The 18,200-nt window shown below is 38.2% G+C and overlaps 1 protein-coding gene across 1 annotated transcript in view; it reads right to left on the reverse strand.

Moving 5' to 3' along the window:
• Positions 1-18,200, reverse strand: part of GABRB3 (gamma-aminobutyric acid type A receptor subunit beta3) — a 161,248-nt gene that overhangs the window by 16,586 nt on the left and 126,462 nt on the right. The window contains exons 4-8 of the mRNA XM_073327683.2: positions 15,554-15,774; positions 10,774-10,856; positions 9,679-9,816; positions 2,900-3,052; positions 793-1,037 (exon numbers count right to left, since the gene is read on the reverse strand). Of these exons, the coding sequence (XP_073183784.1) occupies positions 793-1,037; positions 2,900-3,052; positions 9,679-9,816; positions 10,774-10,856; positions 15,554-15,774 (840 nt within the window). The remainder of the gene's footprint in view (positions 1-792; positions 1,038-2,899; positions 3,053-9,678; positions 9,817-10,773; positions 10,857-15,553; positions 15,775-18,200) is intronic.

Raw genomic sequence — 18,200 nt, forward strand, 5'->3', positions numbered from 1 at the left:
GAGTAATCTGCTGTACAGGGTGCAGCATACTCTTCCCCTCCCCTCCCAGCTGTTCCTTGGCAGGTGCATGTTCTGTCATTCATTCACAGACAAACCTTCCTCCAAAATCTTCTTTCCTTATAAGATAACCATGAGGATGATCTGCTTAGGAACACTATTACAGAACTAGGCTGTGCCTTTATGCACCAACAGCCCCAGGATGCCTTGGGCTTCAGACTCCCATTTGAGGTACAATTCCCTTGCTACATACCCACTTCCTCCAGGGGTGAAGAGTAAAAATTTGCTGCTGGCCTACAGCAGCAATAAATAATACCACCACACACACTGGCTCAGCTATGCTGACCAATGAATTAGTGGATAGGATCAACACTTCAGCTATTTCCTGCCACTCCCTCCCCACCTGCTCCAGGAGAAGGTAGTAAGTGGGCATGCCCAGACTGATGGTGGGCAAAGGGGGTCTTACTTCTCCTTATTCCCCTTGTGCAGGCACACAGCCCAAGTCACAATCATACCTTTTCAATTTATGGCCTTGGTTTTCAGGCCAATCCTAAACTTACCTCCATTTTTGCACCCATGTTTATTTGTGGGAACAATGTATGTCATTTAGATATCTAAATACCTCTTTATGGATGCAGACGTGCACTCAGATGGAAAAGGAAAAATGGTGCCCACAAACTGCTTGCATGAAAAGGGAGAGAGGGTTTTTCTTTGTGTTTCTTCATTGTTTGTTCGTTTGTTTGTTTGTAATAGAACAAGTCACTGTATTACACTTAGGAGATAAAAAAATCCTACCCGGTTGCCTTCAAATTTTGAGCGATCGGTGTTTGCCTTTGCCATCTTTTCTGCAAGTTTCTTCTGTCTTTGAGGGCCTTTTCCAAAGAAGATGTAATTGACAAAGGCGTATTCAAGTAAGGCCAAGAAGACAAATACAAAGCAGCCCATAAGATACATGTCAATGGCTTTAACATAGGGAATTTTAGGCAAAGTCTCCCGAAGATGAGTGTTGATTGTTGTCATAGTCAGCACAGTTGTAATTCCTAAACAAAGAAATAGAACAGTGGGCATCTTACAAGTTTTAGGAGATCATGTTTTAGTTTTTGCTTCCATTTTGGGAAATTTCCTTCACCAGCTTACAATAGCTTAAATATACCATGGGGAAGTTAATGGCATCACACAGGTGCAAATAAGGGCAGAATTTGGTTCAATGCATTAACATGTGGAATCCAAATCAGGGTGAGATCAAACTGATCCCTGTGTCAAGCCTTAGCATTTATAAATTTGTTCAACATACCCTGGAACATATTAAACTGTTTATCAGCCGTCCCTCAGGATATGTCCACACTGCAATTAAACAACCACAGCTGGCCCATGTCTGCTGATTTGGACATGCAGGGCTCGATTTACAGGCTACAACATTGTGATGCAGACGTTCATGCTCAGGTTGGAGCCTGAGCTCTGGGTCCTCATGATCGGGAGGATCCCAGAGCCTGGGCTCCAGCCCCAGCCCAAACATCTATACCACAGTTTTACAGCCCTGCAGCCCATGCCCTACGAGCCCGAGTCAGTTGATACAGGCCAGCCGTGGGTATTTAGGGTATTTAATTGCAGTGTAGACATACCCTCAGAGGCTTAACCAGAGGATCTTAACCTCTAGGAGAACACAGGCCTCTTGCAGAAGTCAAAAAGCAAAGTTTTTTCCTAGTCAACAAGGATCTATGAGTGAATCCCTTCCCTAGCAAGCTCCTAAGCTATAGGGCCTGATACTCCATAGTACTACAGTCATTTACACCAGTGCAGAGTGAGTGTAAAACACTATCACTCTGATTTGAGAGCATTTTACACCCACTTTGCACTAGTGTAAATGACTACACAAGGTACAGGGTAATAGAGGATCAGGCTCATGGTCTTGTATATTATGGAGCACAAGGGGACAGGTTACAAGTACTGGGTGGCATACTTCATAATAACTCATGCATACTGATGGTTGGCTGCTTTCTCAAAAGAACCTACCAGATTGATCTCTGGCCTCTGAAGGGCGATCTCTCTCTCCTACTGATTGAGACTAACAGGGCTCTTGTGACTCCTTTGGGTGTAGCTGACTGATTGTTATTATTAGTATTTATTATCTGCATTACTGTAGCACCTAGGAGCCCCAGATGTGGACTAGGACCCCACTGTGATTGGTGCTGTGCAAACACAGGACAAAATGTTAGTTCCTGCCGCTACATTGGGTAGAACTCATGAAAGCGGGGCAATCTTTTGATACATGACTAGCCAAAACAAATAAACAAACAAACAATAAAACAGGACAGCAGCCTTACTCAGGTCTCTCTCTTTCCAGGTGCCCTGAGAAGAGAATTGCATGGGCTAGTAGCAGGAGTGTGATATGGCTTGGTGACTTCTGTCTAGCTATTCCTGTTTATTCAATACCACAATTATGATGAGAACTTAAAACAGAGATATTGGTTGGACCACAGGAAATATTCCTCCTCTCCACTGACCTTTAAGAGGAGGTGGTGGCTGGACCACCCTACATTCTGAAAGTTCTGAGTAGCAGAATGGTTTTTGTGGACTCTTTCTGCCATGTAAGTGAGAAGAGCCCTAAAACATGAGCCAAGGGATAGCTTGGTCCCTGGCCAGCCCCAAGATCTGGGGTATGTGGAAAGGTAGCTTGGAGCCACTTTACTCTGATGAGAGGAAGACTGGGCTCTATATGAGGAACTCACTTTAGAGATTTTATGATAGTTACATTCTGCATTCGAGGGGAGAACAAAGCACTATTGACTCAATACAGAGTGACATGATTTTGGCATAAGTGAGCTTGGAATATCAGTATACTGACATGTTGCAGTCTTTAACAACTTCTGAAGGCTACATTTAGCTCATCCTTATCACATACCAAGGGCAACTCTTGCTGCTGATGCATCATAATTGATCCAGAATGACACCCACGATAAAATGGTAATCAGTATAGAGGGCATGTAGGTCTGAAGAATAAAGTATCCAATATTTCTCTTTAACTTAAAACTCAGTGAGAGTCTTGGATATGCACCTAAGAAAAAGGGGGGAAAAACACTTATTTATACTGAAAAAAGACCCTGGTAGACAAAATACTTTTCTTTAGTTTCCATAGAAACTAAATCATGCACCTTTGATGGGATATTATGACATTTATAGAACAGTAGGGAAAATGCCTTTAGTGTACTACCGGATAGCTAACTGCATGCTATTCAAAAGGAATCTTGGATTTTTTGCAGAGAATACACTAGTTTGAATTTTACCGAGAAAAGAAATAATAACGTTAATTTTTAATTATAAAACAATTGGCTGAGCACTGGATATTTTTTTAAAAGGTGATGCTTAAATCTCTATGTAAAATGTTTATCTAAATGAATAATTTTCATATATCACTTTATTGAGAGGATTAGTATAATTAACAGTCAAAATGAATATAATTAATTTAATTAATTTTAATACATTATATTTAAAATTCATTTTGCATAATGTATTATTTGCATTGAATAGCTGTTCCTGAACTGACACTTCTCAAATAGATGCAAACTAGGTGAAATATGCTACCTCAAGTGTCAGAAATAAATTCTCTTGAATAATAGTAAGAAAAAGAACAGAAGAACATAAGAATGGCCATACTGGGTCAGACCAATGGTCCATCTAGCCCAGTATCCTTTCTTCCAACAGTGGCCAATGCCAGGTGCCCCAGCGGGAATAAACAGAACAGGCAATCATCAAGTGAACCAACCCTTGTTACCCATTCCAAGCTTCCAGTAAACAGAGGCTAGGGATACTTCAGAGCATGGGTTTGCATCCCTGCCCATCCTGGCTAATAGTCATTGATGGACCTATCCTCCATGAACCTATCTAGTCTTTTTTGAACTCTGTTATAGTCTTGGCCTTCACAACATCCTCTGGCAAAAAGTTCCACAGGTTGATAGCACATTGTGAGAAGAAATATTTCCTCTTGTTTGTTTTAAACATGCTGGCTATTAATTTTATTTGGTGACCCCTAGGTCTTGTCTTATGAGAAAGAGTAAACAACACTTCCTTATTTACTTTCTCCACACCAGTCATGATTTTATAGACCTCTGTCATGTCACCATTTAGTCATCTCTTTTCCAAATTGAAAAGTCTAAGTCTTATTAATCTCTCTTCATATGGAAGCTGTTCCATACCCCTAATCATTTTGTTGCCCTTTTCTGAATCTTTTTCCAATTCCTATATATATATATATATATATATATATATACAGAGAGAGAGAGAGAGAGTGAGAGAGATGGGGTGACCACATCTGCACACAGTATTCAAGATGTGGACGTACCATGGATTTATATAAAGGGCATTTAATATCTTTTGTCTTATTATCTATCCCTTTCTTAATGATTCCCAACATTCTGTTTGTTTTTTTGACTGCCACTACACATTGAGTGGATGTTTTCAGAGAACTATCCACATTGACTCCAGGATCTCTTTCTTGCATGGTAACAGCTAATTTAGACCCCATCATTTTATATGGATAGTTGGGATGTTTTCCAATGAGCATTACTTTGCATATTTCAACATTGAATTTCATCTGCCATTTTGTTACCCAGTCACCAAGTTTTGTGAGATCCATTTTGTAACTCTCCTCAGTCTGCTTTGGGCTTAACTATCTTGAGTAGTTTTACATGTGCACATGAAAAACTGCACATGCACCCACATGCAACAATTCCTTTAAAAAGTTTGTTTGATCAAATACAGTTGGTTAAATCTTCACTTAAAAAAATATATCTTGCTACTGTGCAAAGTCTATATTTTTTGATGAACAATCCCTGAAGCATTCGTTTGCTTTATCACATTCATTTTCTAATGAACAATGTCTCACTTCCAAGCATAAACTCTTTCTCTCCTTGAAACTAGGTCTACTTTTCTGCTAACAAAGTTTAATTCTCTCATCTGATTTTCTAATAAAATAGCCTGGAGGGCCTCCTGGGTAATCTGTGTAAACCAAAGCACACACCCCATCTTGTAAAATAAGTTTTAAAAATAAATCAGGGACTGAACCACCCACTGCAGTAGGGGGTGACAGTGGAGCAAAACTTTGCCAGGTTCCTCTCAGGGAGTTTCTCCCAAATTATTTTGCCCATGGAAGCGGCGGGGTTCGCACCTCACAGATCAATTCCATCCAGAAGCCACAGCTGGCTTTGTATCCCTGGAAACCACCCTTACTGCTCCCAGACAGCAATGGTGCCATGCTATCAGGGCTGCCCTAGATGATGCCTGACCCTGGAACTACCAATGTCTGTCTTATCCTAAGCTATAATATGTTTACACCTTTGCAGAGTTGGAGGAAGGATGGTGCATGATCCAATTGGCCCAATCTCCATCCTGCTGACTCCTACTCCCTCTCATTTACTCCCACACTGTCCCACTATGCAGACCACAGAACTCTGTGAGGGATGACAGGGAGGGAACTTTGCTATGAAGGCAGCTGACTCTGCCCTTTCTGTGTGGAAGGTCTGTGCACAGGGGCCTCACTTACATGTGATCAAGGGATTATGAACAAATCCTTATATATTTAAGCAGAAATCAAATACTTTGTGCAATCATTATTTCTTGGTTTGCTCAACTATTATTACTGTAACTGGCATGATTTTGGTGGGATAATGTCTTGTTAATTAAGGCTCAATATATTTATCAACTAGTTACCTGGAGGTTCTAGCTTTTATATATTACATCAAAAATATATTTTAATCTTGACATGCGTTAATGTTTAGGGGCCAGATTCTGATACCCTCCCTCACATTCAGCATTAGGAGTTCCACTGATTTCAGAGGGATAATTTGAAGAGCATAGTACTGACTCACTGCAAGTAAGAGTGGCAGAATCTGGCCTTAAATATTTAGGCTAGATATGACTGAGAATGCAGAGAGGAAAATAAATGGTTAATCAATAATCTGAGTACAAATAACCCCAACTTCTCATTTATTCAAATGCTTGGTAAAAAGCAATTACTTGTGTCTGTTTCGATTTCATTAAAAGACAGGGAGCTGAGCTGAAATACCTAGCTCCAAGGCTAAATTAGTCTCTTGCTGTTTTATCCAAGTAAAAAACCAAGATATCAGAGATGGCCAGTTACAGAATTCATATTCAAATCTGTTCTTCCAGGATATTTCTTTTGCTAATTAGAAATGTATTTTAAAGATTGATCTTTCAGAACATGCCAAATAATTATATGTCAAAGCCTATTAAAAGTACCTTCCTCTTTCAAAAAAGTAGCTAATTTGTCTAGAGACTATGATGGATCTTGAAGTTTCCAGCGAAAGTGGGTTATGTCTTCCCTTTTCAGGTCAGTCTCTTAGCCCTAGTCTACACTGGGGTGCGGGATCGATCTAAGTTATGCAACAAATTTAAATCGACTTATCGTGATGTCTTCACCGTGGTGAGTCAACTGCTGACACTCCCCCATAGACTCTGCCTACGCCTCTCGTGGCACGGGAGTACAGGAGTCGACGGGAGAGTGCTTGAGGGGCAATTTATCACATCTAGACTAGACTAGACTAGACGCGATAAATCGATCCCCGCTGGATCGATCGCTGCCCACCAATCCGGCCAGAAGTGAATACATACCCTTAGTGTAGTTTATCTGGACCATTTTTGATTTTTTCTAATGTTTGTCAGATCAGCCACTTCAGGAGCCACTTCGGTGCATGGCTGGCCTTCTTAGTCTCTTGTAGTAGGGCTTTGGCTGCAGTATGGAACCTTTCCAGAAAATTATTGCTATTCTCAGTTCAAGATTGACTACTTCAATTTTTAAAATAGTTTTCATAGTTCTGATTTAAACTTTCTTTTCTATAATTTTTAAATTGGATGTTTTAAAAGTACATTCAAGCCAATTATCTTAATCTAAATTGTGGGCAACCACGTTACAAAATAAGCAACAGTTTATGCATAGTTTGAAGTAGGAATAGTAGGAAAGTTGAAGAGTTCAGAAGCTGGGAATTTGCTAAAATCAGTGGCTCAAATTTTCAAAGCTGCCTACATTATGTGGATGCCTAATTCCCATTCATTTTAATGGGCATGCAGATCTAGACAGCTTTGAAAGTCTTAGCCATTATGTGTGTTGTTGAAATCGCTCCTTAGTAGGGGGAGTAGTACGGACAGTGTTTCCATTCTCATTATATTTTGTACAAGAATATACAGTCGTGCTGTTTCAGGGAGCACTGGAGGAATAACTCATTTTATCTGAAACAATGCTTATATCAAGGCTCTTTAATACACCTGATGCATTCTTATTTTTTGCATAACCAGTAGAATTATTACTACACTGAAATCTTATCTATAGCTCAATGAACCATCTAATATCTGCCTTTGAGCACCCGATAGCCTCAGAGATAAAAGGGACAGCATCAGCCTTCTTTTCCACAGAGACAGAGAAACTCAGCAGCAGCAGCCAAGTCAGTGGTTATTTTCCCAAGTCTTTAGAGAGAGGTAAAGGGTCTTGAGGAGTCCACCAGCCCCTCCAGATAGCATCCCTGGTTTTATTATTAATAATAATAATTATTTGTGTTATGATCACAGTGTGCTGGGTGTTGGCCAGACATTCAAGAAGATGGATAAAACATACAATCAAAAATATACGCTAATAATAATTAATATAAACTGCATTCTCTATCAAGCACTAATTAGCTGGCTAATTTATTGTGGTGTATGGCAGAAGTGGGTTTTGAGGAATGATTCGAAAGGGAAGGACTTGGCCATGTGGATCAGTTCAGGGAGGTTATTCCATGCATGGGGGCTGTTGTGGTAGAAACGTAAAGATGGTTTGCTGAAAGATTTATTCCCTTGCATAAAAACAGTGTTACCATACTAGATCAGGTCTGTGGTCCATCTAGTCCAGTATCCTGTCCCCATCACTGGCAATCATCAGATGCTTCAGAGGAAGGTACAAGAGACCTTATAGTAGGCATGTGGGGTAATCTACTTCCCACAAAAATCTCATCCTAATCCCTAATAGTTAGGCTGTTTTAAACCCTGAAGCATGGAGTTTTAAATGACAGGTTTCAGAGTAGCAGCCGTATTAGTCTGTATTCACAAAAAGAAAAGGAGTACTTGTGGCACCTTAGAGACTAACCAATTTATCTGAGCATAAGCTTTCGTGAGCTACAGCTCACTTCATCGGATGCATCCTCACAAAAGCTTATGCTCAAATAAATTGGTTAGTCTCTAAGGTGCCACAAGTACTCCTTTTCTTTTTGGAGTTTTAAATGTTTGTTAGCAGTAACTATTATAATGCTGAATATTCTTTTTATCCATATAAATGTCCAATCCTGTTTATTATTGCCTCTTCAATCTCTTTTATATGGCTGTCACACAGTTCTTTAGATTTCTATTTCATCTGTGTTTAACAGGACTCTGTCTGTAAATTATTCCAGATTTCATCATAAAAAACATTTCACACTTTCTTGAACTAAAACTTCGCTTATCCTGTACTAAAATCTTTTCTCAACTTCCTGTAACCAGTGCAAAAATGAGGTTCTCCATCAGTGCCATGCAACCAATATTTTAAAAAGCAGTTCTCACAAAAACTCCCACCTTCAGTGTGTGATTATGCTAGGAGTGCATGAGGTTGCAGAGTGGAGTGGTAAGGGATTAACACACCTGTTTCCTTTTCCATTTAAACAAAACCCTCTTTTCTTAACTATGACCAAAGAAATATGACAGCATTTGGCAAACAAACTCATATCAATTGCTCTTCTGCCAATGCTTATGTTTTGTAATGAAATACAAGTAGTGCTGCTGTGCACTTTGAACCAGATGCTATGATCAAGGAATCGGTGAAGAGAGTCCCATAAATGTACCATATGCTTAGTTTGTTAAATGCTTGGGATGAAGGGTTCAATAGGCAGCATGGTTTCATGATCTGAACAGAGGGCTGAGTGTTTGAAACTCCTGAGCAGAAATCCCAGCTTTGCCAAGGAATCACTGTGTGGCCATAGGCAAGTCATCCCATGCCAACAATTTCAAAGATATTAAGCACTTATATCCATGTTGTCTTCAGTCACCTCAGTAAGTGGTCTAGTTTTCAGAGATGCTGTGAGATTCTATCAATTTAAACCATGTTTCTCCTGGGGGGGCTGGGGGCGGGGAGAGGGGCAGGTTGGAAGAGGACCTCTGACCCCAGATTTAGCACTCCAAAACTGACTATAGGAGCCCTGGATGTATAGAAACTAGGTGTCTTCAGTTGCCTACTATATGCAGGCACATACCTTAATGCAACACAAGATATCAAATACACTGCATACACTGTATTGAGACACAATCCAAACACACACTCAAGTTGTAAATCAATGATCATAAAGCTGTTTTTTAACCTGGCATTCCCATACTTCTGTAAGGTCACTATGGGCTAGGGTTAACTGACAGCCCAAAGTGAAAGGCTTCATACCCAATTACAAAGATGTTTAGCCTTTCTGTTAAGTATGACACAACCTAGGCTCTCATGGACTACTCATCTGTAAAAAGAAATGGAGAAGTATTCCTGCTTCATGGATTACTGCATAATGGCTTTACCAGCTACTTGTTTATCACAAATGTGGTATCCAGCACTATCATTACGTAAAATAATAACTGGCATACGTAAGGAAGTGAACAAACTGAACGTGCAAACAAATGAACACTTGCCTGTGGCGAAGACAACATTCTTTGACACCAGTCTGTATTCCACAATGGAGAACTGTGGAAGCTCGATCCTCTCTACGCCTGTGACTGCATTATCTCCACCTCTCCAGTAAAACTCTATGTCATCGGTTGTATAACCATCTTCAAACAAAGCACAAATGTAATGTTGGAAAAAACCTCTACTATATTCTACCATGAAAAATCTAGTACATAGTATAATTTCAGAAGATTACAGAGTGGATTAGGGCTTTGCAGCTACAATTGTTCCACTACTTTATTCCATATGGGTGGTTTTCAAATATATTACCATTCTAAGTTGCTCTCTTAAAGGGCTGTCTCCATTAAATAAAAGAGTTCACAAGTATTTGAGGCAAGTTTTTGTTTTGTTTTTTAGTTCTGATGAAATTCAGGGCAAGAATGAAGGCAACCAGATAGAGTACAGTCAAGACATAGATACGACCAGGAAGTGGCTCCTAATACTGACTAGAGGAGTCTGTTTACAGATTGGTGCTATTTCAGATATCAGATGCACTTAGTATTAATTAACAGGAAAAGAGAGAATGTTCTATCAATGCAAACAAAGATATTAGAGAGAGGGGGCCTTCTCCCACAGAAATCAATGGTTAAACCCCCATTAATGCCAATGGGACTGGTATTAAGTCAAGTGTAATTTAAAAAAGATAATTCAGTAGTGTGTTCTTCATGGCAAGGCCATTCATGCATAATAAAGCACACAAAGAAAATTGTATCTCAGTGTTTGCGCTCTTCAAAGTCAATCTGATTAAAATATGAACCTTTGTTCTCCTGTTGTAAATAAATATCCAGTCACTACCTCTATCCAATCAATCTGGAGTGCTGAACTGTATCATTCTTTCTGTCTCCTAGCCCCAATTTGTATCAACACAACATGCAAGCCTGACATTAATAATTCCCTTATATTCTAAATGATGCATAAAATCAAATAAACAGTCCAAAGGGTCATTGTGTTAAAGAATTCACATGTTCGTTAGGCATCAGGATGACTGTTCTATGGCTGTATTGGGGAAAACTGCCCACACAACTGAACTGGACTTTATTTGTATCTGTATATATACATACAGCTCTCTATTTCCAGAGTACAGTTTTGTTCATCTAATGGGTATCTTCTCAGATCCATCATACAAGCTGCAGTAGTTGTGATTCTGAAATACAAACAAATGGAATTACAGTAGGCCAATCATTCATTATTTCTTTAAAAGTGAGGGATGTTTAAAGAAAGGCATTGACTACAGACCAGATTCTGCAGCTCTTACACTGAGCAGAACTTTCTCAAATGAGTAGTTCCATTGACTTCAGTAAGATTACTCACTCTAAATGGCACTTGAGTGATCACATTGGGGCTCAGTGTGTAAGTACTATTCAAACATTTGTCACGATTACAGAACGTGTCTTTATATCGGAAAGTGTTTAACTATAAAAGTTTGCTACACATGTCATGATGATGCTTTTTACTATGCTACATTTGTGTTCTGTCTACATTCTGAATTTTCTTCTTTATCTTCTTTTTTAACTACCACACAACATGGTTTTACTGTGTTTATGTTTTATCAAAACCCATATAAAGAAATAAAATCCACAGCAGCCAATGGAAGGATAGATTCAAAATAGTTACGCTTATTTCAATGTGATAGTACAACGTGTACATTCAATCCAAATTTAGCATAATTTTACAATCAATGTAAAGTAAATATCAAAATGATCAATATATTCAAATTATTTTTATAAATCTCAATTTAAAGGAATAAAATTTATGTATGCATTCAAAGCAATTATATTAAGCCACATGTTGTCTCAGAATTAGATCTTAATTTTAAAAAGAATGTATTAATACTGACATGTAGGCCCTGACTCAGTAATGAACTTAAACACGTGTTTAAGTTTAAGCACATGCTTAAGTGTTTTGCTGAACTGAGGTCTTAGCCTTTAGCATGTGCTAAGGGTACACCATCTAATATTGCTTTCATGTGAAGTTCATCTTTAAACTACCTTCTATGTTTAATTAGGTCAACGTTTTAAATCCAAATTAATCCGTTTTCTCATGTTAATAGACACAAACTTGAAAAATGGTTCATTCCTAATCAAAAATCTGAATCTGAATCCTTCCTTCACTGTCAAAGGTCATTTAATGCATGAACAAAGCTCTGCCATCACTGTCTACCTTGGGCCACTCTTTTAATGTAAGTTTCCCTCTCTAAGTACTGTTCAATGGAGGGATTCTTTCAGATGGCCCCTTTTACATGTTCCTTCCACTGCCCAATGGCATGCCTGCCCTGACAGATGTTCTGGCTTAACACATGTCCCAGTGGGCTGGAATAGTTTACAAAGATCAGCTTCCACAGTTGCTCTGTGGCTTAGGAGAAGGATTTATCTCAATCGAACATCTGCCCAGTGCTCCGCTGGCTCCTCAGGCAAGGTGCTAGATTCAGGATTATTAATTATGGAAACTAGTGTCTCCGCAGTCTGACTGTTAGCAACTCTGACAGAGCACATAAAATTAACACCAAGTAATACACTCGGGGAAAAAAATTACTTAACATTTTATCTGGGATCACCGCAAGAACATTCTAAATTACACAATCATAACAATTATGAACTTTACAAAGTCACACTTATTATGAAATCAAATTATTTTGCATGTAATACAATATTGGTAGTTCCGATTCAAAACAATAAGAAAATCAGTGATATGTAATTGTGATTATTATGCTGTTATCCCATTCTATTTTAAATGGAAAATATTTACTACATTGAACAATAGGTCACATGGTTCCAGACCCTGCCATGGCATCTACATGGGTAAAATTCATGCAGAGGCAGTTGCAGTATCAGGGTCTCTCAAATATTAGCGTCTTTAACTATTGGCAAATGCTAAGGAGACAGAAAATGGATATTTATAAAAGATAAGTTTGGAATATTTACTAGAAATGATGCGGCTTGCAAATTTATATTTGTCTTTAACATATTAGGTTGCTTTATGACTTTTTAGATAATGTACTCTGTCCTAAGCCCCACCAATATCTATGTATTGCAAGGTTGTATTGTCAGGAAGAATATGCTCCATCGAAGCTATATAGTATATTTATGTACTAAATCAAGACACAGATGTGTAAGTCCACAACATCAAACTAAAGATCTAAAAAAAAAAACAGATAGGTAAATACCACATTTACTCAAATGTACAAAATCATTTGCTGCAGTAATGCTCAACTCCATTTGTGTACAATTTCTGTGAACTTTCAGACAACCTCATTTTCCTTACACACGTGCTCGCTGAAGGAAAGTTTTGTTCACTCAGGCTAGCTTATGTGCGCAAGAAGAAGAGCTATGTTTTTTATGGAAGAGATGCTGTCTGGCACAGCAGGATGGCAGGATTCCCAGAACCCCTCAGCAGCGCACTGGTAGAGAAGCAATTATATGAGCCAGACAAAGATCGGATTTCACACAAACACACACACACTTTGTATGCACGCAATACAGAAAGGAAAGGTTGACAATTTTCCAAAATTTCCTAAATTAGTTTATCTCCTGACACCTCTCCCTGAACTGTAACCTTATTAATTATTATTATTATTACTACTATTATTTGCATTTATATTGCTGTGTTGCCTAAAGGCCTGAATCTGTTGCACTAGGCACTGTACAGAAACATAAAAAATTAGACCCTTCCCCAAAGAGCTTACAGTCTAAGTAAATTTAAGTACACTAAGAACTTCTCTCTGAGAGGTTCATAGTCCCAGTGGCTAATTCAGATATCCTTCCCTCCTGTTTATAAGAATTACATTCATTCAATTAAAAAACAGAAGCAATGTCACATTCCTTATCTGACCAACCATAACTAACCAATATAGCTTGAATGTTCAAATACTGAGTATTGAATACTTAAAATAACCAATTCACAGATTCAGAAGACTTGCAAAACAATTCTCTCTTTCACTTTAGGTATTTATAACATGCTCCATCACCATAGTGTCTGAGGGCAAAAAGATTTGCATCCGGTAAGCATACAACAGGCAAGGATACTTTATTTTCTATCCCCTCTTTGTAAATGCCATTACCTTTTTTTTTGTTTAAATTATTATTGAGGAAAAACCGCTGCATAGAAATGTGCATTTTACATTTTATGCTGCAAACAGTGACATCTGTAGACAATTGGAAGGGAGTTGCATAGCCATGGATCAGGTTCTGAGAAAGTCCAACCTTGGAACTATTAATTCCATTGTTCTTCATGGATAATGGTTGTGAAGAGAACCTTGGCAGAGAAGAAACCTGAGATAACCAAGGCTCAATCCCTTGAAGACTTTGAAGATCAGGGTTCTGAATTTTCCAGTACTTAACGTGGAGCCAGTGTGGCATAAGGGTCACTTTCGTCAGGCATTTTCAGGGATCTGTGTTGCTCAGAAGTTGGACCACCACCTGGAGCTTTCTCATGATATTTTCTATCATCCAGTGCATTGTAGTAACTGAGCATTGGGGGAGTCAAACATGAAAATTGCAAAGGCCAGGTGCTCACTAAAGAAGAGGCCTCATGACCAGATGAAGATGGCAGAAGGTATTTTTGGCTACTGATGCCATTTGACTGTTCAGAAGCAGCAGAGCCTAGATGGAGCACAAGTCTGCAAACCACCTTTGCAGCTAAATGCTAGGTTAAGGTTTTGACCAGTCTTTAGAACTTTTTTCCCTTTCTTTTTGCTAGGATTTAATGTCAGGAGCTTCTTCTCTCTTGTAGGCTCAGCAAAAGCTGGGCAAGAGTGATGTGTGCATGAAAGAAGTTGTGAGTTGGGTATCATATATGTGCCGCTGGCACTGAAGTCCATGTCTCTCTGTCTCTTCTCATTGAGTAAATTCAAACAACAAATACGTTCAAGGAAAGTGTAATCTGCTCATGGGCATTCGCTGTCTGCAGAAGAGCAGACTAAATTTATCAAATAAATGATTTTCTACCGATTAATACTGAGCTTTAATTTTATAACTAATATTCAGCAAATTTATTTGGGAATGTGCTGTGAATACTTTGTGACAAAGTCAGACATGACAGTTCTGGGAGAACGGTTGAAGGCAGGTGTATCTGTCTTAGAATTGTTAAAGCCCTTTTTACTATGAACGGAAAAACGTTACCTCCGGTTGATTAAGGACACACTGAGTCTAATTAAGGGCAACCTGTGACCTTTGAAAACCTCTTCCAGTGAGTGAAACAAGGGAGGAGAAGAAGCTGCAGAAGAGTTGTATGCAGCAAGGGGAAAAGGCTTCTCCTAGGTAAAGAACTGGTTTTCCCTATAAGGGCAAATCTTGTGTTTATTTCTGTCTGATTCTCATTTCACTAAGTCGCCTTTTTACTGCTCTGGCAAGGTACAGGGACTTAATATGGATATAAAGCAGCGTCCTTTAAAGCTCCTTTACACTTCCAGAGTAAATATAAAATCCAGAGGGTATACACAATCATGTTTTAATGTTGTAGACTTCACTTTTCCTGGGTTTATTTTTTCCACTACCAAGTAGTGGTATACCAAGAGAGGAACTCAGCACCCAAATTAAACCTCACTCCCCATATTTTTTGAAAGAAATATTTAGGTTTGCACTTCATGGTTTCCTTTCAGAAACCATGTAGCTGCAGAGCTTTCCTGTTATGGTGACGCTGTATAAACAGATAAAAGCTCACTGAATACATTGGTGGCAAAATTAAGAAACATTGAGTGTGTTATTTATTTTCTACCGACATCTTTCAGGGTTACTGTGAAGTTTACATAATATGCTACATACAGTGTGTAATAACCTTGTACCAGGAAACAAATATCAACAGTACGAAACAATAGCTATGAAATCTTCATTATAAAGTACAGACCTGAGGCCATACAGCACTGTTCCATCTGGATGAAGGCGAATCATTCGATTTTTCACTGTAACTCCATGCACAAATGACTTCTTGTCATTTAAAAAGTAAGTGTCGGGCACCCAGAGTTGATCTGCCACTCGATTATCAAGCGTAAGGTTGAGAGGTATCCCAGCATAGGCTAGTCTCTTATCTCTCCAGTATTGTTGAAAATACATTGTTAAGGTATAATCCTGGTGGTGAAAAGGAGAAGAAGAAAAACCTCTGCAGTCAGTGCTTGATTAGTGAGTCAATAATTCATTACTGAGGAAACAAACTTTACATATTTGGTGACACCTTGTATAAAAAATAAATTCTTACTAACACTAGTTTAACATCCTCATTGTTCCCTGTTATCAATTTTAGCTACATTTTGAGTTACATTTACCTTGCAAAAAAAAACAATTTAGACATGAAAGCTTTAAATAATGTTAAAGAATTTAGGAATGGTTTCAATTAAGTTTAAATGTGTATTTCAAAACCTCTAGCAAATTAAACTTCTTTTGATATCTTTCCTTTCTCTCTCTCTTTTTTTCCCTCCCACAAATTACCACTATAAATTGTGTGATAGCTTCATAATAAGAGAGAGATGAAGGGTGTTTCATGGGGTGGGTAACTAAATAGTAGGTAAATATTGTTACAATTCCCATTTTACAGATTGTGAAACAGACACAGATAGGACCAAATTGCCAGTCTCTGGCACCCCATGCAAAATATTTTGAACAGCAGTCAAAATTATAACAGAAAGCAAAATTGGAAAGGTGCAGTGTGCCTATACAATGAGAATATATGCTGGCATAGTGTAAAGATTCTACCACCATGAGTTAGGCTGGCTGCAATATACATAAGCAGTAGGTAAACCCTAGCTAACATTCTACTAGTCTGATTATACTAGTTTCTATATTTGATTTTCATGGCTTTGTGTATAGAGTCAATTGAAGGTGCTGGGTACTTGGCATTTTTGAAAATCAATTCTCTTATTTAGGAGCCTAAACATGGATATAGGAGCCAAACTTTATTCAACCATTTTAATAAATCTTTTCCTGTTTTAAGATGTTACAAATTTTACTTGATCATGCCAGTAATAAAACCACACTTAACATGCTGGGAAGAGGTTCCCAGCCTCTGTGATAAACCATAAGCTATGTGGTTCATGCGCTGAATCTAGGACAGTGGTTTTCAATCTCGGGTCTGCAGACTATGTCTAAGGGATCTGCAAAAGGTTATCATTACCATCGAACGATGGTTTTCAACCAGTGGTCCACAGACCCCCTAGAGGGTCCGCACCTCCATGTGAAATTTTTTAGGTGTCTGCAAATGAAAAATGATGTAGGATATTATACAAAAACATAAAAATGCATGTGGATATTTTATAACACTAGGTAAATAAGTTAGTCAAAATGAATTTCATACTAAGATTTTCTGTTCAGACAAAGGGAAAACAAATCTTCAAAATATCTTCGTTTCCATCTATTTTAAAATTTGATGGGGCATTTTCTTTTTAGGATCCTTTATTTTCAAAATTCTTTGTATGAAAACCAAATTGATTATTCAAGACAAAACAGAAAATTTGTGTTTAGACCTTATAATATTGTTACTATATTTACAATAAAAACACAAACATTGCCTATTAAAATACTGATTTTCAATAATATACAAGTGCTTTATATAGCAAAAATATTCACGTAGCACTGAGAAGTTAATGTAATTTCCAAAAAGATATTTAAACGGTGAACTAGAGCTGTGCAAGCCCCAAGATATCCATTTGCATGTGGTTTAGCAAACTGGTGATACAAAAACCCTCAGGCTTGCTTCTCTCAGGTTGGGTGGGAATTATCATCAATGAATCTAAGTAAAATTGTTAGGGCTAGTGGCAGCCTGTATGTCCATTTTTGGGAAACTGTTTCATGCTGAGAAATCCTAGTTTCAGGCATCAATCCTACCCAGTGCTTTAATCAGACCCAAACATTCCTCCTCAGAATCGAACAAAACTACTAATCCCCTTCAACATTCAGAGTTCTTGGGATTTTTATCGAGTGAATCATTCTCTTTAATGAGGCAAGATATCTTGCTTTAAGAAACTGTTTTTAATTGCTTGGCAAATACAGTATTCTAGTCATTGGGTAAGTTGTTCACTTTCTAGAAGCTAAGAGCGTTTAAAACAAAGGAACCAAATGGTAGGAGAAAAGAGGTCCTTGTGGAACTGAGTGCAGTTCATGCTTTAAAGGCCAAATCTGACATGCCTGTTGAGAATAACCTTATCCAATCTTTTGGTTGAAAAGCTTTTCTTAGTGGGACTAATCATCATCACTCATCAAAGGAAAAGATTTATGCTGCTCTCAGTGCGTGTGCATAGCTCCTATTAGTGCACCAGGAGGACCATATATCTCCTCCCGTTCTGATGTTGATGAATAAGAACAAATACATTCTCTACCAGTTGTGGCTTGATTAATGTATGTTTCTATTAATCATAAAGATAGCACAGTACTTTATTTTGCTTCAAATGTCCAACATCAGGAGACTGTGAATTAGTGAAATATTGGACACATACAGAGTATTGTAAAATTCATAATATATAATAAAATGTGTTTTGCATAATCTAGAAGGAGCAGAAAAAAAG

This window comes from Lepidochelys kempii, chromosome 1 (genome assembly GCF_965140285.1).
Source record: "Lepidochelys kempii isolate rLepKem1 chromosome 1, rLepKem1.hap1, whole genome shotgun sequence".
Classification (NCBI taxonomy): Eukaryota; Metazoa; Chordata; order Testudines; family Cheloniidae; genus Lepidochelys; species Lepidochelys kempii.